The following is an 18442-nucleotide window of genomic DNA, read 5'->3' on the forward strand; positions in this document are numbered from 1 at the left end:
GATCTAAACTCGATTTTGCGGGAAACTCGATTTTGTGGTTTTGGCGGGAAAACTTGATTTTGTGGTTTTGGTGGAAAAACTCAAATTAGGTTTTGGCGGAAAAAAATACAATTTTTTTTACGGAAAAACTTTATTCTTAGTTGTGGAGTAAAAACTCGATTTTGCGATTTTGGGAGGAAAACTTTTGATTTTGATGCTCAACAAATTGGAGGAAAGAATCATATCATATCTTAATTAATCTAGTTTTATCTTTAAAATTTAATAACAAAAATAAATGAAATATTTTTTTCAATTAAATGAGCTAACTCTGGTACCAGCCCTAACCCTTGATTATAATAGGGTTAAAATATGGTTGGGTTAAAATAGGGCTGGGCTTATAATAAACAAAAGAGGGCTGAGCCCTAACACTGTAGTTAACATCCCTAGCTGTCTATGATCCATTTTTATTGGAACACTTCTATAGTTCTATGATCATTTCATTTGAGTGTAATTGAGATTTGAAAATCCTCCAAGCCTGTAGGCCCGTTTGGTTATTTGGGCCTGGCCCGATAACATTCTGAAAAGCTATCCATTTTCCTTTTTTTTTTTCAAATTTGTCTGATCCTTGAAAATTCTGGTGATTAGTCCAAATGGTTTCGCTCTCCACCTCCACGAGCCACGCTCAGCCACTTCCGTCGGCGTACAACCGCCGTCCGGCGGAGAGGAAAGTTACAGTGCGATGCGCATCCTTTTCCCCGCGCGAGCCTAAACATACGAGTAACGACTCCTCCCTGGCGGTTAGAGACACGAGGCCGAGAAAATGGGTGAAGAGCACGGAGGAGAGATACTCGAAGGAGATTCAAGATGAAATGAACTCCAAAATCGCGTCTAGGAAAGCGATATCGATAATACTCCGAAGAGAAGCTACAAAGGCGATAATCGAGAAGAAGAAAGGACCAACCAACTCGAAGAAGCTTCTCCCAAGGACGGTGCTCGAGGCTCTCCACGAGCGAATCACAGCTCTCCGATGGGAATCTGCTCTTCAGGTTTGTAAACTTCGTCTGCTCTCTCGACTTATACTTTGTTAATTTTTTTTTTTTAATTTTTGGGATTTGATTCTGTGTAAGGTGTTTGAGCTACTTCGAGAACAGCTATGGTACAAACCTAACGTCGGCATCTACGTCAAGCTCATCGTCATGCTTGGCAAATGCAAGCAGCCTGAAAAGGCTCATCGGCTCTTTCAAGAAATGATCGGTGAAGGCTGTGTGGTGAATCATGAAGTGTATACTGCGCTTCTATCTGCTTATAGCAGGAGTGGACGATTTGACGATGCGTTTACTCTTCTGGAACTTATGAAAAGCAGTCATAACTGTCATCCCGATGTGCATACTTACTCCATCCTCATCAAGTCGTTTCTTCAGGTTTTTGCGTTTGATGAGGTTCAGGCTCTGCTCGCTGACATGAGAAGACTGGGTATTAGGCCTAATACAATCACGTATAATACCCTCATCGATGCGTATGGGAAAGCAAAAATGTACTTTAGCACCCTTTACTGTCCTTGTTGAGTTATTATGGTTTAGTTCAAAGCATGTATAAGCTGAGATAGTTTTTTTTTTTTTTTGGAAGGTTTGTGGAGATGGAATCAACACTTATCCAAATGCTTGGAGAGGATGACTGCAAGCCTGATTCTTGGACCATGAACTCAACACTTAGAGCCTTTGGTGGGAACGGGCAGATAGAAATGATGGAGAATTGTTACGACAAGTTTCAGAGCTCTGGGATCGAACCCAACATCAGAACATTCAACATCCTCCTTGATTCGTATGGGAAAACAGGAAATTACAAGAAGATGAGCGCCGTGATGGAGTTCATGCAGAAGTACCACTATTCGTGGACCATAGTCACCTACAATGTGGTCATTGACGCGTTCGGGAGGGCAGGAGACTTGAAACAAGTGGAATACTTGTTTAGGCTGATGCAGTCAGAGAGGATAAAGCCAAGCTGTGTTACACTGTGTTCTCTTGTTCGTGCCTATGGAAGAGCTGGTAAAGCGAATAAAATTGGAGGAGTCTTGCGTTTCATTGAGAACTCAGACGTAAGGTTGGACCTTGTGTTCTTTAACTGTCTGGTAGATGCCTACGGGAGGATGGAGAAGTTTGCAGAGATGAAAGGTGTTCTCGAATTAATGGAGAAGAAGGGAGTTAAACCTGATAAGATTACATACAGGACAATGGTTAAGGCTTACAGAATTAGTGGCATGACTAGCCATGTTAAGGAACTTGATGGTGTGGTCGAGTCCGTTGGTGAAGCCCAAGTTGTGTTGAAGAAGCCGGACTTTTAGCGAAGGAATAGAGCTTAATTTTCTGGTATATTTATATATCTACTAGCCAAGGAATGTAGTTAGTATGAGAATATTGTAAATACATTTCATTTCGCTTACAAAACTTTGTAACACAAAAACAGAAAGCATAAAAAAAGTGATACAAGTATAGTTCTTTACTCTTGTTTGTGATATATGTTTATATGTCTGTATGTCCTGAAGCAGCTAGATATGAGAGTTGAAGGCTGTACGCTTCTTTCAGCTGAGTCAAAACCTCTGCAATAGATGGTCTGCTTGATGCATCTCTCCCCACACATCTTATAGCAACAGAAGCAGCTTTTTTCATGCTCTCTGGATCAAATGTTCCCTTCAAGACATCATCCACAATCTCAAATGCTCCTGCTTGTAAGTTTGGCCTAGCCTGCATATAAGTAGCACTATATTTTATGACTCTGGGAGATAATGAAAGAAAGACAATCATGTTATTCTTACCCATAGTACTAAGTTAAAAGAATCTGGTGATCCTGAGTGACTTAAGGGTTCTCTTCCACAGATGAGCTCCAACAGAACCACACCAAAGCTATAGACATCACTTTTCTCTGTCAGCTGCAGGGTAGAGTAATATCTGGAATGAAAAGTATGATTAATGATTAGTTAATGAAAATGTTTATCCGTCACGAATGCTGAGAGATGGTTACAGTAGATTTTACTCAGGGTCAAGGTAGCCTGCAGTGCCTTTAACAACAGTAGTAATATGAGATGCATCTGCTTTTGTAAACTGTTTTGATAGGCCGAAGTCAGAAACTTTTGCGTTCATATCCTTGTCCAGAAGTATGTTGCTGCACTTTACATCCCGGTGTATAATTCTTGGCTCACTTCCATTGTGCAGGTAGTCCAGCCCTTCATGAACAAGACGGAATGTTACTATCTGCCAGAATCAAATGTGTGTTTAGTACTAATGACTGATGTTGAAGATGTACCTTTTGCAGCATCAACTGCAACCTTTAGTCTTGAAACCCAGTTCAGTGAAAGTCTTTTACGACTTGGACCTGCAGAAGCAAGATAGCACAGAACGCTGTAAATTTGAGAGGAAGATGGTTTTGGAAAAGGATGATGAGCATTCGGTAGATACTTGGGGATTTGCATACCGTAAAGATGATCAGCTAATGATCCACCAGGCAGATACTCATATACTAGTATTTGCCTTTTTGGTTCGTAGCAGAAGCCCTCGAAGGTAACTAGATTTTGGTGGCGTATCTGAGACAAAAGGTGCACCTAGAAGTAGACAGTACAAAGGGAGACATTAGATCGAAGCACTCGGATCACTAAAGATGAATTTGAATGCATAATATTCAAATTAAAGCTTAACCTCGTTGATGAAAGAATCAGCTCCAAGTTGAGTTTTATCAAATCTCACTTTGACAGCAACTTGTTTTCCATCTGGTAGTTTCCCATGGTATACAGATCCAAAACTTCCACGGCCAATCACTTCCTTGAAGCTCCTTGTAGCTGTCTTGATCTCTTTGTGAGAAAAGATTCTTGAAGTGTTCCAGTTCTGCATCTTCAGTTGTTCTCCTGATCCAGATTTTGATAACTATTAAGAATCATAAAGCCACAAACTATGTGGGAGCAAAAAAAGAAAGTGTTTGTTCCCCCATACTGGTTATATCTCTCTCTTTGTTTCTCTGTCTCCTCGTGAAGATCGACATGAAAACAAAGATGAGGAGAGTGGCAAACAAGGCGCCACCAGAAACTCCTAGCAAGATCGCTATACGGTTTTGCTTCTTGTGTTTCTTATTGGTAGGGATAGTGACTTGTGGTATGTCGATTGTTGAAGACACATTGTTGCACGATGACGAAGTGAACGAAAGGCATGGGTTCCCCGTTGTCCTGCATAGAAAGCATATCAGTAACGCTAGAACACAACACTAGAGTACTGTAGCAAATGGCGGTGAGACAGAAACAATATACCTTACTTCCAGACTCGTTCTGTTAAGTGACTGTGGCAAGGGGCCTACTAAGTTATTGTTTCCCAGATTCCTGAGCAGAAGTCATATAAAGATCCTTCTCTGTATGAGGTAAAAGCTACTTCTTTGGTCTAAATGTTTACTTACAGGAGACGAAGTTTCTTCAGCTTTCCGAAAGTTTCAGGAACTGATCCTTGTAAGCTGTTGTTTTGCAGGTCCCTGCAAGGAATAGAGACTGGCTTTAGAATTACAGAAAACAATTCCAGAAAATCTCAGTATAAGATAACTTACAGAACTTCAAGGTTAATCAGATTTTCCAGCTCGGATCCGAAAGATTTTATCTTATTGAAGCTCAAGTTCCTGGATATATACCATCAGAAGCTTTTTTAATACTACAAGAAACCTAAAACATATAATTCTTCAATGTTATATGGATGAGTATTACAGCTGCTGGAGATGCTGAAGGCTTCCTACATTCTGTATCGCTCCAGTAAGTGATGTATTATGCAAATCCCTGGAGGAGAACACTCAGTGATAACACACATGCATACATGAGACGCTAGAAATGCTGAAAACTTACAGTGTCTTGAGGTCAAGCAAGTCTCCAAAAGTTGGACTAATGGATCTCAGGTTGATTTGTGAAAGAAACCTGGACAACAGCAAGAAGAAAAATCTGAGCTGAGGTCCAGAAATGTCAAAAGCAAGGATTGTCTTACAATGATGTAACACGGCTTCCTTCACACTCAATGTGGTTCCAAGGAAGAGGAGTGCATGGGTCGTCTTGCCATCCAAGGTCTTGCCCGGTAAATTGTTCTATGACTTTAAGCGCCGAAACTGCAAAAGATAACTTAGAAGGTGAATTTTTTGGCTGCTCTATCTAGGTAGCAATCAAACAGAGGATACCTGTGGTAGAAGAAGCTTCTGGAGGGATTTGGAGGATTTGATACACCTCAAGAGCGTTCACCTGAGGATTAAACTTGAATTTTTCGAAGGTGATGTTTAACTCACTGATTCTCTTTTGCGTAAAGTACAAAGCACTGGCTTCTGAGCTGGTCACGGTATACTCAGACTGTTTGACTTCGTTATTGATCGTCACACTAAAAGAAGGAGAGAGTGAGAGTATCCCAGCGAAGTAGAGGATAATGTAGTAGCCCCCTAGTGTATCTAGAGAAAGTGTATACGAAAGTATCTCTTTGCGAGCAAGAATCCGTGCAGTCTGTAGAACGGTATCTGGCGGAGTCTCAGTGATGTTGAAGGAAGACAATCTTGCGAGTCTATTGAAGTTCCAAGAGGTGTGGAAAGGTGCAAAACTTTGGTCTGGATCCCATATTCGATCAAACGGATCTGAAGGGTACCTGCCATTCAATATAATTCACCTAGTGAGTTCAACACCCACAAGAAAGATCATATTTAAAGAGCCTGAGAGAGAACTCATACCTGATAGTCCCATTTGTGTAGCCGCTATTGATCCGGTAACTTCTCCTGAGGATAGCATTTGGCGAATCCTCTAAGCTGTTTCTGTAAGCACCTAAAGGAAGTGGCCGTACTTCTAGAGAGGAGATAACCGGAATGCCTCTTCCTTTAACCGCAAGCAAGCAAAGCGAAAGAGAATCCTTGTTGACCGGCCAAACCAACTCTTCAATCCAAGGATCTTTGGTTCTGAGATCAACAGTACTAGTGACACTCCTCCCCAAAGAGACACGAAATGCTGGAGGCTGATTCTGGCTATCATAGTTTCTATAAACGAATGTGGCTCGAATCAGAACCGAGGACAGGTCCTTCCTCACAGGTAGCTTATAACACTGGCGACTTTGAGAGTCTGGGAAGAATCTGATGGGAACAGTAGAAGTTGAAGTTCCCTCGATGTAAGTAACGGCAGTAGTGTTACCTGTTTCGATATAATCGTTGTCTGAGACCCAGGAGATGTTATAAGCAGCGGTGTAACTTGAGCCGCCACAAGACAAACTCAAGAAACCTGTTCCATTACAAAGATTGAATAAAACAGTTGAAGGTAAAAGAACAAAAGTAATGGTACAAGAATCTTCTCCATACCATTTGGATTGGAGAAACCAAACACCCAGAAGCCACTGAGCAAAACCAAATCGATCCAGAAGATCATCTTCAAATTTTCTGAGTGAAATCTGGAGAACATATATTAAAATTGTTCTATTGTGTTATTAGGATTATCCTAAGAACTCATTCTTTATATATATATCAATGGATTTGTATGTGTGAAGGTGTTATCAATGATGATGAATCGTAGGTACTTTACTCAGTGGTCATAATGCACTCACTAGCAGTATGTATCAGCTAATAATCTAAATTAACAATTTAAGTACAGTGAGTGTTTATTTAACCATTCTTACATGTTACATAAAATAGAAATGTCTACGAGTAGAAATTCAAAAGAGAAAAAAAAAGAAAACAAAATTTGGTTGCTCAGTTCTTAAGAATGATTGTGAGACTGATGCTTGAGAGAGAATCTTAAAAAAAGCAATGATATTACGTTTTGCTTGGCTTCAACACTAATCCTCACATTGCATTCTCCTCTAAGCTTTCTTTTAAAGGGAAAAAGCTTTTTCGACAAATTATTCCCATAGTAACGTCTCCCTAGTTTTGAATTTTACTTTTAATCAATGTCTGAGAAGCATTTTGAGAAACATAAAATGCTTTATCTCTAATCGATTTTTATCGGGCTTTATTGACTATGCAAATAATGGTAGTGTTAACCGGGGCGTCTAGCTATGGTGGTAAAGGATTCACAGCTGTGAGCACCGCCACCTGGGTTTGATTCCCGGCCACTGCAGATTTAACATTCGGGCCGCAGCGACACAGATTAGTCTCTTGGGTCTGGGAAGCCGTTGGGTAAACTGTGTTTAATCAAAAAAAAAAAAATAATAAATAAATAAATAATGGTAGTGTGAACAATCTTCGATGACCTTTCCGGGTTGCTAGTTAGCTACACTTTACAAAGTACACAGAAGTATCTGCAAAGCCTTAAACCTTAGAGGCCCTGAGCGCCAGTAACAATTCTTAATAATTTTCCTTTTAAAGTTGGAAAAATATTTATTTTTTTGTAACTAATATCATTTTATATTGTTGGTTAATTTGCTTCAGTAACGTGATCATGCCAAAGTAGAAGGATAAATAAATTCTGAATGAAGTTAAAAAGAGAGTACAAAGACATAGGGCAAAATCCGATGCAACAACTAAGTGAAAGTAAAAAAAAGTATTATAGGACGGCTCAAAAACATGCAAAGACAAACTACTACTGATCATCTCAGTACTTGACTGGTGCAAGAATTTCGAGCTGTGCTCCGAGCTTCTCTTCAGCGACCTTCTCAGCCTTGGCTCTAAGTTTGTTAAGCTGCTTCTTACGCTCGTAAACAACTTGAGATCTCTCCTTCCTCTTCGCCTCCAGCTCCTGTTCATTCGGACATTAGTATTACATCAGTCATCAGACGCCATTAACAATTCACAAACCTCAATATAAAACAAACGGGGTGCAAAGCATTTAAGGGCAAAAGGGAGGTTGGAGAAAGAAGGAAATGGATACCTTGATGGTGTCGTAGTGGTTCCACCCGACTTCAGAGGAGAGACGGCCCAACAGACAGTACTTGTGACCAGCTTGAAGCCTCAAGACCCTGAAGTAGAAAAAAGAATGATTATTACACAAAAGTAGAAAAGTTTGCGAAACTATAAAAAAGGAAGAAAAGAGTGTAAAAGGGACAAACTTGAGAGCATCGGGGATAACCATCCTCTTGACCTTGTCGTATGGTGGAGGCACACCTTCAAACACCTTCATGCGTGCAAGTGCAGCTGCTCCACGCTTCGTTTTGTGTGGAATCATACTGCAAAATCAAACACACATTAACCAAAACTTCAATATTACTCTTACAACCACACAATCATCTGTATGCCATTAAAGTAAACCATACATAACTTGACACGTCAGCATTAAAAAACACAAACTAAATGCACAGTCACAGAGATCTAAATCAGAACACGAGCAATAAAACACAAAATGCAATAGCTACCGTGTTACGCAAGCAAGCTAAAAACTGGAACTTTAAGAAGGTTAAACGATATAAAGGAGAGATCTTTCGATCTACTAACCCGCGAACAGTACGCCAGAAGATCTTGGAAGGAGCACGAAAGTGAATGGGTCCATGAGAAGGCTTCGTGTTCATACGTTTGCGAAGGAACCTCATGTACTTCATTTTCTGGCGGACGAGTCCACCGGAGAGGCAAATCTCCTCGCATCTAACGATGACGACCTTCTGCCCATTGAGCAGCTCCTTGGCCACGATCGACGCCAAACGCCCCAGCATGTGGTGGCGCGCGTCGACGACCACGCGCTTCGAGCATATACCTGATCCCGACACCATTTTCGCTTCACCTTCTGTGTGTGTGTGTGTTAGCGGCTGAAGAGACACGCTCACTAAATTATATTCGAGTATTCTAGGGTTTAAGGGGTACTTGCGTCTATTTAATACGAATTATGATAATGGGCCGAGTAATTCATGTACTAAGGCCCATTGGAAATCCGAAGTTAAATACTCACATTATACAATTATGGATGACAAATAACCCATATAGAACTTTAATATACACTACTATACAGTATGTGAATACATGAAGAAGTTTTAAGTACAAGAATGTAACTCAAGCAGAGGCAAGAATGTTTAGGGCAACTTCCTTGAGAGAAGGCATGGATTCTTGCTGGTGAACACAGACGCACTTGTTTCTTGTTCTTCTCAGGACTTGCCATGGACCGGGGTAGCATCTACATAGATTCACAACAAAACAAGTGATTCAGCTAAAGATCAAGAAACAAGAGGATATCAATTTGTCTTCCTTTCTTTTATTTTAGCAGAAGTAAACCTGAAAAGGACACCTCCTTTCTGTCCTTTGAAGTTGTGGATGTAGTAAACTGTCTCCATCTTGGGAAGAAGTGTCTCGGTCAGTGCACCCAGTTTTGGGTAAAAGAACTTTGGATAGTCTTTTTTGCTTACCGTTAAAGGAAACAAGAGTCTCTCTCTCTAAAAGAGTCTATAGTTTAGTTTCATTTAATGAATGAGAAGAATGAAAAAGGATACAGCCTGAACGTATGCGGTCAAGTTCTCCATTGAAGATGATTAGTTTTCGGTCAGTGTTCACAACAGCTTCCTTGTACAGCTCTTCCACTACAAGCATCTCTGAGTTTTGGCAACAGAGGAACACACCCCAAATGAATGATCTAGATGCTTATGTTGTTAACAAGATGATGAATGTTTGGGTGTATTATACCGTTGACATTAAAATAAGGGTATGCAACAAGGAACAGTTCGTCTTCAGGCTTCACTCGATCCGACATCTTTACTCTTTCAAAGAAACCAAAGTCCTCAAAAAGAGAAGGTTTTGTCAGATAGTCCAGTTTAAAGTAAGTTCCTTCAAAGACATTTTTTTTAGCAAATTTGACTTCGTTTGCCTCCGGGAAGAACTGAAATCATGTTAAGCAGAACTTTTATAGATGTTAAATCTTGTTAATATTTGGATATTGATAAAAGAGTGCATACAATTCTTGTGGTTCGAGCCTTTTCAGGAGATATAAGGCGGTCACAAAACTGGTGTATCATATTCATACTCTCTGTCATCTCTGTGGCTCCTTCACCATCACCTATTACAACACAAGTAACAATGGAAGAGAACTAAACAATATCATCTAACAAGAAGGAGAGAAAGGCCTTGACTGAATAAAAAACTGCACAGAAGATGAAAGTAGTTAGTTACCTGGCACAGATGCAAGACCAGACGTTGGGAACTCAATTTCCTGTAAAAAAAAAAAAGGGGTTCCCTTGGATCACAGTAATAATAAACGAGATCCATTTGCAAAACTCACCATCAACTGTTTCTCGTCCTTCAAAGCCAATTCAACTGCTTGTTTGGCCTGTATTTTTTTCATGCAACATATCCACTAATGCTTTTAGCTTTACATAACTCAATATTGGTAGTAGCTAATTTGGTGTTAAGAAGAAGAGCAAATAGAAAGCTGACTTGGTTAATGAGCTCGAAGTAATCACGAGGAAAAGGTACATTCTCCACAGATGTGTTAGACCCTCCAGAGACAGAACAAACTCTGTACTTGAGATTCCTATTCGTCTTGGTAGCATCATAGTTCTTCCAATATATACCACTACCACCCAAAACAGTCTACAATACAAGATTGAAAAACATTCATTCTGATGCGTGTGTGACGGGAAATAATTAAAAGTAGAGTCTGTTACATTGGTTATTCACTAATCAATGGAAGAGAAAACATAAAAGGCATTCCGAGAGAATGATAAATGAGGAGGCAACAACATATCTGTTATTACCTTAGAGTTGGATACGAGAGTTCCGGCAAGAGAAGCCGGAGAGACGGTGGATGCGATGGAGAAGGAGGAGGGTGACATATGAACCACAGAAAATGAAACTGTATCTTTTTAATATTTGTGGAGGGAAACTGAGATAAATATTAATAACTTTATTATAAATTATTATTCAATGTCATAAAACAAGAATTAAATACCAACCAGTAAAATAAACGGAATACAAATATTTAATTAATTAAAAATTACGATTAAGCGAAGCAAGATGCATTTATCAGCGAGGCGCCAGATCTATTAAGCTAATTTATTAGTAGCCAATCACCTGCCTTCCACCTTCCACCTTCCACCTTCCACCAGAAACCCTTTTGTTTGTTTGAATAATCTGAGGATCATCGGAGATGGGCGGAGACGGCAAAGTGTTCACCTTGGAGGAGGTTTCTCAGCACACTAGCAACCAGGACTGTTGGATCGTCATCGACGGCAAGGTTCCATTCTCATCTCTCTCTTGTTTGATCTCTCATTATCTGATAAGATCTGGATCGCACTATCAAACTGTAACCGTAGATCTGCTCTACTTTTGCGAGATCTTATGCTCTAACTCACTGATAATTTGGATCCCTTTGCTAAAATCAATCCTACTGATTCTTTATTGAATGTGATTGCTTACACTCCATGTTTGTTTGATTGATCTCGTATCATTGAACTTTGTTAACTACGTTTGATATGTGAATAGTTGAAAAGGTTGTTCTTTTGATGGTGTATATATATATAAATAGGTTTATGATGTGACCAAGTTCTTGGACGACCATCCTGGTGGTGACGAGGTCATCTTGACTTCCACAGGTAAACATTACACATCGTTCTTTGTTTGTTAGTTCATGTTTGGGCACTTACCTCTTCTTCTCAACATTTTTTTTTGTTTCCAGGGAAAGACGCGACTGATGATTTTGAGGATGTGGGACACAGCTCCACCGCAAAAGCCATGCTTGATGAGTACTACGTCGGTGATATTGACTCCGCCACCGTCCCTACCAAAACCAAGTTCGTTCCTCCTCCTCCAAACCAGACCCAGTCTAACCAGAACAAGAGCTCGGATTTCCTCATCAAGATCCTTCAGTTCCTTGTTCCTCTTCTTATCTTAGGCTTGGCTCTCGGTATCCGCTCTTACACCAAGACTCCTTCCTCTTGAGGACTCGATCTTTGTGGGTCGTTGAGTGTTTGTCTACGTGGGTTTACACTCTTTATCTCTCTGCCTTGTCTTTGTAAGACTTCAGATATTATATTCTCTCTTAAGAGACCTTTTGTTTGTGTCTTTAATCAAAATCAAATCCATTTACAAAAGATTGAAACTCAGAGTAACTGAGAATAATATCATTCACTCACTCACTCACAGCCTAGTCTTGGCACTCAACAAGTAGCAGCAACAGGTAAAGAGATTATAAGAAAGAAAATGACAGAGCTTGCTAATCCATGCTTGCGCATGTTCTCTCCATCACCTTTGAATCAGTTCTGAAAGACTGCTTCGATGGAGAGCTTGATCCTCTTGATGAGCTATGATTCCCCCCAAAGAAGCTAAGCTTCCCCATCTTCTTCGAGAAACTGCTCATGAACTTGCGCGAGTGAGACCTCTGCATATCTCTCTTCATGCAGATATGCTCCTTCTCCAGATCGTTGAGCCTCATCCTCAGCCTAGCTAACTCGAGCTTCAGCTCCCTGTTTTCTCTCCTCAGAGACGCGTAGTTGTCTTTCGGGGACATTGCTGCGCTGAGAGCTCCGCTGTTGATTCTCCATGACTGATGCTGCTGCTGCTGCTGCTTAGGCTTTGTCTCTTCGTCTGAGTAAGAAGTGCACAAGGAGCTTCTGAGCTTAAGCTGCTCAAAGTAGAGAACCTGAACTATTGATTGCAGAGGAAGCCGCTCGTTCTGCGCAGCGTGTGCTCCTGCCTCTTGTGAGAGTTTCTGGAAGTCTATAAGTTTTGACAGCTTCTTCTTGTCTGAATCTGACAACCCTTGATGTGCCTGAGAAGCGAGAACATAAGTATCAACAAGACAAGACAAGAAAAGCAAAAACTGTTTGAGTTTACCTTAAGATAGAGATCAGTGGCACGGTACAACCCATCATGAAGAGTGCGAGGATGAAGCGGTAAAGCTTCCGCAATGAGCAAGAATTTGGGAAGGTCAAGGTTAGCATCAGGAGCAATTTCAGCGAGGTAACTATCTACAAGCTTTGCAACTTTAAACATTGCGCTTTGAGAAGGCGTATGCGGACTACTATCATCACCACATTCAAAGACTGACTCTTCATCCTCACTATCATCACCTCCTTGCTGCGAGAAGTTCACCAAGATTCTATAAACCGTATCAATCTCGAACAAAGTATCTCCCGCGTGACGAAAAGAAGGGATCAAGAGATCATCTAACGTCGCCATGTCAAGCTGAGAACCGATCCTCCTCTCTAGATCAAGCCTGCATGACACCGAAGCATCAAGCATCACCGCTCTTCTAAGCAACCCGAAGAGGAAACTTATAGGAACAACGAGTTTCTCAACTGGGAGAAGAGCAACGATTGTCTCAACAACGGCTTGTTCGTGTTCTTGATGTCCTGTCTTTGTCAGCTGTCTCTCTGCGTAACTCAACAAGGAAGCTCCTATACTCTCAGGACGCACGCCGCGGCACTTCATAGCGTTCATCACTCTCTGATACAAATCAATCCTAAGAACAGAAAGATCCTCAATCCACCAGTCTCCACCTCCTCCATCGTTACCTTTAGCTTGCTTGCTCATGTGAAGCCTCCCGGAGCTGCTATACTCCAACCGCGAGAAGCTCGAGGCGATCTGCTCGGCGCAGGCCTTCGAGGCGATGGCGTCGATGCATCTGGTTACGATATTGAGCTCGTCCGCGAGAGGGAGGAGATTCTCTGACTGTTTCAAGACTTGGACGCACATCTCGAGGCTCTTGCAGACAATGCTGTCGAGATACTCCTCTGTTCTCGAAGCCAAGTTATCTTTGGAGTACTCTTCTGTCATCTCGAGGTAGTCAGAGACGCAGAGGAGCTGCGCGACGTTTGATGAGGTGATCTCGAAGTTGATCCCGTAGCAGAACTTGGCTGCTAGCTCGAATGTCTCTGCTCCTCCTGGGAGGTTGAGGAGCTCCACTTTGGAGATGTCTGAGTCTCTGTGTTCTGCGACGATTCTACGGATTCTTCCACTTCTAGAGACTAAAGGGAACTGAGAAATGGAGAAATCAAACATTGGTTCTCAGTAACTACATATCACTGTTAATGTTTTGTAAGTATGGATATACCTTGTGAAGAGCAAAGTTTCCTCCGTTTACTTCTATGGTTATATCACTTGGGACGTCTCGAAAGATCCTGTGAAGTTGCAGGAAAGAAACTTAAAAGAGGGATGGCGGTGAAAATGGAAGAAAGAGAAGAGAACAATACCATTCACTACAGCTTTGCCTAGAAGATTTAGCAAGAGAGAGCTTCTGGTGGTGGTGGAGATGTTGATGATGCTGTAGCAGAAGATGGTTGTGATGCTTGTCCATGAAGGAAGAATTATGTTCAAGAAGCAGAGAAAGATGCAGAAGAAACCAATTAAAAGTAGACTAGTTTGGTGATGGTTAGTTTTCCTCAGAGATAGAGAGAGAGTGATGGGTAATAGTAATGTTGAATGAGCATTAATCATAACACCTGGTCATGTTTTGTTCAAATCCAAAGTTTTTGTCTTTGTCTTTAGTTGGGTCCCCTTTGCTTGTCCCTCCATGGTTTTCTCCCTCCTTTGAAATGTCAAGAACAGATCTTTTTCAAGCAACAATTGTCAAACGTGAATTAAGCTCCATTTTATTAGGGATATCAAAAAGATTCTATGCAAAAGTTGGAATAGAAACATATGAGCAAAAAGAAGAAAAACATACTGATAAAGGTGTGGGAAAAAAGAGAAAAAGTGTCAAAAGGCTTCAATCCAAAGGGAAAATGATTTGCAGAGTGGGAAAAGTTAAAGCGGAAATAAGAAAAAAAAAAAGAAATTTTATTACAATCTAAAAACCTCTTTTTGGTTTGCTTTGTCTCTTGTCATCATTTGTCATTATCTTCTTCATTTCTTTTTTCTCTTTCGGGTGAGAGAGAATATTACAATAGTAGTTTGAAGTTTACTTACATATTTGCCAAGAAAGCTACTCCGATCATTTGACTTTTACCTCAAAGCACCATCATAAAGTTTGTTGTAGCTGATCTACAGACTTGGCAGCGATGATCAGCTTCTGAGTCCTCCTTGTTCAGCTCATTCTCATTCAAGAAACCTCCTGCATTTTAACCCTGTTATGAGCAAAATACAAACCCACCAACGTTGCCTCAAAAGAGAGTAATAACCAATTAGACCGTTGCACCAAAAGGTTATCGACTAGTTTTGCTTGGATCAGCTCATCAAATACAAAGTTATAAACAATTTCACGCTCTCTATACGTCAGCACTACCTCTACCTGATCCTTACCTTTTTTTTTTTTTTTTTTTATTGGATTATAAAGTGTAATTTTCTTTACAAAACGAAATTGATTACTTATAGCTATTCCAGTCACACAATTTCTATGTTTATGAACTTTCTAGAAACTGTAAACTAACAGATGACCGCAGCTCTCAATTTGTAATAGTATAAGCTTTTAACTCTCGTATGTCTTTTTTACCAAAAAAAAGAAAAGAAAAAAAACTCTCGTATGTCTCTTTTTTTTCCAAAAAAAAAAAAAAACTCTCGTATGTCTCTAGATTCATATTCCCTCTGTTCTGAAATATACGATGTTTGGAAAAAAAATTATGTTCTAATATATAAAATGTTTTTATATTTTTATGTAGCTTTAACTTTATCAAATTAAATCTGTGTAATCAATTAAATTTAATAGTTATATTTTGTAATTGGTTAAATAGTTTTAATTTATAGTTTCAATATACTTTTTAGATAAAAATATTTTTTTTAATAAACGTGTTTTACCTAGAACATTTTATATTTAGGAACGGATGGAATATAATTTATTCTATTTTGTTTCGATGAGTAGATGCTTTCAAATATTCATTGTGAACAATTCCAAGACAAAGACTCATCGGCCCATCCCTTGGAATTAACCTATTCATTATTCGACACAATACTCATGTCAAGTCAATACTGTATGACTCGTACATCTCTTCTTAAATATTGCAAATCATTGATTCATAAAATTTAATATTTCGAAAAAGACTTGCTATTTAAAGTCATACTCGCCCCTCTACAGAAACGAAATATTATTCTTTTTTTTTTATTTTTGGTCAAAAAACGAAATATTATTCTTAATCAGACAAATTGATATTCTGTTGGTTGGGCAGTGTTGCGTCTTGCGTGTGATGTCGATTAGTCTTATTACTTGAATCAAGTAGGGCCCTAATCACGTTCTTCTTTCACATCCACATGCTTATTAATTGTTTTTGGAAATGCTTAATGCAGATATATATATTTTCGCATAGGATAAACTCTATAAGGATGTTCAAGTGATTCACCAACTTGTAGGGTGAACTCTTCAACCACTGACCACCATGAACCATGAATTGGTTAGTATTCAAAAGCTAAAGATGCGGAGATGATTATGTGAGAATGATGTCTTCTCCACCTCCATTATCTCTTTTCGGTTTTGATTAGATACAAACAAAAGCATTGTCTTCTTTTTTTAATCTACTACCAAGTCAAAACTTTCTTAAGCTCACTCGTCTCTTTATACATTTTTTTTTTGGGTAACTCAGCACTACCAAATCTAGATCATATTGTGATTCTTTACGTGTTGGTTTTTTAAAAAAAAATTAACTGATTTTTTAGATATTTGATTAGTTTGATTATTTTTATAATTCGAACTTTAACATAAAATGGCATAGGTAACTAACTTAACAGGTTGACAAAAAAAAACTAAAAAAAAGCTAACTTAACAGGACATAAAATTAAAATTGCATTTTAAACCTTTTCATTTCCGTATATGTTACTCGGCATACTACTCATGCAAACCAAACAATAGTTTAGCATGTTCCGTCCATCGTTTCACTCCAAACTTGTTTGTTTTTTGAAAAACAAAAGAAATTCTCATTTTATGTAAGATAAAGACGAAAACACCAATCAATATTCAATAACCAAAGAGTTTTATTTCGTTTGCGTTTTTCAAATATCAAAAATAAATTCCTTAAAATTGTTAAAGTGCTATGAACAAGCAAGTGGAGCTTGTAGATGTCAATAGTCTTCCGTAACTAATTAGGCGACGAAGTCACTGATGCAAGATGCATTAGTCGTTACTACATAAGGCATGTGAAGTGGTGGGTTACCATGTGGATGCAAGATATGCTGAGATGGAGAAGGATAAACTGAGTTTTATGTCTTAATGTAGTCGTTGAATTAGTTTCTGAGGCAGTGTATGTCAAAGAGTGAACCAGGAGGCATGCGGAATGGTAGAGACCATGTGGACGCAAGATGCTGAGCTAGTGTGAAATAAACTCGAGGAGCAAGTTTATACCGTGGAGAAAAAGACAAAAGATAAACTTGGGGAACAAGTTTATGTCTTAAGGAATAAGTGCATTTAAAAAAAAATGAAAGTGTGCTTATTGATATGGAAGTTGTCTATCCATGTTTCTTGGCGGCTAGGGTTTAAGGAACGTGGAAATCACTATAAAATAGTTATGGAGTCGTGTGTATTCCATAAGACACTGACTATTATTATAGAGAAATGGTGAAAATCCTTTAAGGGTGTTCTTGGGTTGTGCTGAAGCAGTTGCTAAAATACTGACGACAGAAAGACAAGTTTGGGTAGATTAGAAATCTTTCAGTGTCGTGTGTTAGGGTGTTAACACTAGACGAGTAAAGCTGAATAAATAAGGTCTTGTAAAGATTGTTTTAAAGAGATTCTAATAAAAACATAGTTAGTTATTTGTATCTATTTTGTCTTTTGATTTATCTTCTGCATTACTCAACTGTGGCGTCATCTTTTCACTAACATGCTATGCTATGCAAGTACTACTTGTGAATGGCTAAATGCACACAAACTCTCGGTGCCGTGTTCTAACCAATATAAACTATCTAATTTTCTATATCAAATGTTAAATTGTATAAACAAAAGTTAAGCATGGGTAACAATCAGTGTTTTTCGTAGTGAGTTCATATTGCTTATAAATATTGAATTTTTATGTTATATAAGTCGGTTTGCTGTTCTCAAGAAATTTTAGTGCTAACATTGAAAAACATGTTTTCAACTTTTTTCATATAAGTTAAACAAAAATCTTTCAACCAATTTGAAAAACTGAAATGATGGGAATAATTGTATCCTCCCGGCGATTATGGAAATTTGAAAAGAAACTCAAAAAATCATATAATAAAAGAAAACTGAAAACATATACAGTAATTGGAAACAGAAAAAAAAGGAAAAGAAAATGTAGAGGGTCAACTTGTGAAAGACAATAAGTAAAGGGGTAGAAGGATAAAACAAAAGGACACGGTAGACATGGAACGAAAGGAGATCCTTTATCAACGCATCATATGTCTCCTTGCACGCGCTTCGTACATTTAACGCTTTGATTGTCATTATTGTTGTTTGGTCTCCTCTCGTATCAATTTTCTATATTTTTGTGAGCTAACCATACAATCAAGCATCCTATGCAAGTATGCATCACATCATTTGTTTTTATATTTTTGTAAAAAATAGATTGAAGTGATCCTTACACATCTCAGTTGGACTTGGCCTTATTCTTTCAGCTAGAAAAGAACCCAACCCAGTAGGAGTTTAAATTTATGACCTATATTTTATAGCTCGGTGTAGTCCAATTAGAATTGG

General features: G+C 39.0%; 6 protein-coding genes and 1 long non-coding RNA gene across 10 annotated transcripts; 3 read left to right on the plus strand and 4 right to left on the minus strand.

Moving 5' to 3' along the window:
• Positions 1–609: 609 nt before the first annotated feature.
• On the plus strand, positions 610–3242 carry LOC106306572 (pentatricopeptide repeat-containing protein At5g48730, chloroplastic). 2 transcript variants are annotated; one of them, XR_001263169.1, is made up of 5 exons: positions 610–1025; positions 1107–1513; positions 1606–2345; positions 2525–2704; positions 3189–3242. XR_001263169.1 is itself a non-coding variant. In XM_013743232.1 (3 exons), the coding sequence occupies exons 1-3, from the start codon at positions 630–632 to the stop codon at positions 2318–2320; spliced, it is 1518 nt and encodes a 505-aa protein (XP_013598686.1). In that variant the 5' UTR covers positions 610–629; the 3' UTR covers positions 2321–2478. The 2 variants fall into 2 exon arrangements, 1 of the variants encoding a protein (XP_013598686.1); XM_013743232.1 differs by lacking the exons at positions 2525–2704; positions 3189–3242 and having other exon boundaries at positions 1606–2478.
• Positions 2488–6635, minus strand: LOC106306571 (probable LRR receptor-like serine/threonine-protein kinase At5g48740). Its single transcript, XM_013743231.1, has 16 exons — positions 6319–6635; positions 5704–6241; positions 5170–5621; positions 4983–5100; positions 4847–4915; positions 4712–4780; positions 4558–4626; positions 4414–4485; positions 4271–4339; positions 3960–4189; positions 3669–3874; positions 3448–3574; positions 3280–3348; positions 3010–3199; positions 2792–2924; positions 2488–2720 (listed from the first exon to the last, which is right to left on the minus strand). Exons 1-16 carry the CDS (start codon positions 6416–6418, stop codon positions 2499–2501), a joined length of 2733 nt encoding a protein of 910 aa, XP_013598685.1. The 5' UTR covers positions 6419–6635; the 3' UTR covers positions 2488–2498.
• On the plus strand, positions 4136–5315 carry LOC106306573. Its single transcript, XR_001263170.1, has 3 exons — positions 4136–4377; positions 4482–5059; positions 5148–5315. It is a non-coding gene; the product is annotated as an uncharacterized LOC106306573 (long non-coding RNA).
• Positions 6636–7402: 767 nt separating the features above from the next.
• On the minus strand, positions 7403–8723 carry LOC106305969 (60S ribosomal protein L13a-4). Its single transcript, XM_013742411.1, has 4 exons — positions 8383–8723; positions 8001–8117; positions 7823–7910; positions 7403–7690 (listed from the first exon to the last, which is right to left on the minus strand). The coding sequence occupies exons 1-4, from the start codon at positions 8652–8654 to the stop codon at positions 7547–7549; spliced, it is 621 nt and encodes a 206-aa protein (XP_013597865.1). The 5' UTR covers positions 8655–8723; the 3' UTR covers positions 7403–7546.
• An 86-nt stretch (positions 8724–8809) lies between these two features.
• On the minus strand, positions 8810–10776 carry LOC106305971 (protein LOW PSII ACCUMULATION 3, chloroplastic). Of its 2 annotated transcripts, none has more exons than XM_013742415.1 (9): positions 10623–10776; positions 10303–10458; positions 10148–10195; positions 10039–10078; positions 9825–9925; positions 9556–9748; positions 9366–9464; positions 9151–9268; positions 8810–9052 (listed from the first exon to the last, which is right to left on the minus strand). In XM_013742415.1, exons 1-9 carry the CDS (start codon positions 10698–10700, stop codon positions 8932–8934), a joined length of 954 nt encoding a protein of 317 aa, XP_013597869.1. In that variant the 5' UTR covers positions 10701–10776; the 3' UTR covers positions 8810–8931. The 2 variants fall into 2 exon arrangements, with proteins under 2 accessions (XP_013597869.1, XP_013597868.1); XM_013742414.1 differs by having other exon boundaries at positions 10148–10222.
• A 136-nt stretch (positions 10777–10912) lies between these two features.
• On the plus strand, positions 10913–11961 carry LOC106305972 (cytochrome B5). The gene is made up of 3 exons (XM_013742416.1): positions 10913–11101; positions 11393–11459; positions 11543–11961. The coding sequence occupies exons 1-3, from the start codon at positions 11015–11017 to the stop codon at positions 11803–11805; spliced, it is 417 nt and encodes a 138-aa protein (XP_013597870.1). The 5' UTR covers positions 10913–11014; the 3' UTR covers positions 11806–11961.
• On the minus strand, positions 11758–14964 carry LOC106305970 (BTB/POZ domain-containing protein At5g48800). 2 transcript variants are annotated; one of them, XM_013742413.1, is made up of 5 exons: positions 14773–14964; positions 14058–14392; positions 13919–13985; positions 12700–13842; positions 11758–12634 (listed from the first exon to the last, which is right to left on the minus strand). In XM_013742413.1, the coding sequence occupies exons 2-5, from the start codon at positions 14159–14161 to the stop codon at positions 12080–12082; spliced, it is 1869 nt and encodes a 622-aa protein (XP_013597867.1). In that variant the 5' UTR covers positions 14162–14392; positions 14773–14964; the 3' UTR covers positions 11758–12079. The 2 variants fall into 2 exon arrangements, with proteins under 2 accessions (XP_013597867.1, XP_013597866.1); XM_013742412.1 differs by having other exon boundaries at positions 14058–14414; positions 14773–14961.
• Positions 14965–18442: the final 3478 nt, after the last annotated feature.

This window comes from Brassica oleracea, chromosome C7 (assembly GCF_000695525.1).
Source record: "Brassica oleracea var. oleracea cultivar TO1000 chromosome C7, BOL, whole genome shotgun sequence".
Lineage (NCBI taxonomy): Eukaryota > Viridiplantae > Streptophyta > Magnoliopsida > Brassicales > Brassicaceae > Brassica > Brassica oleracea.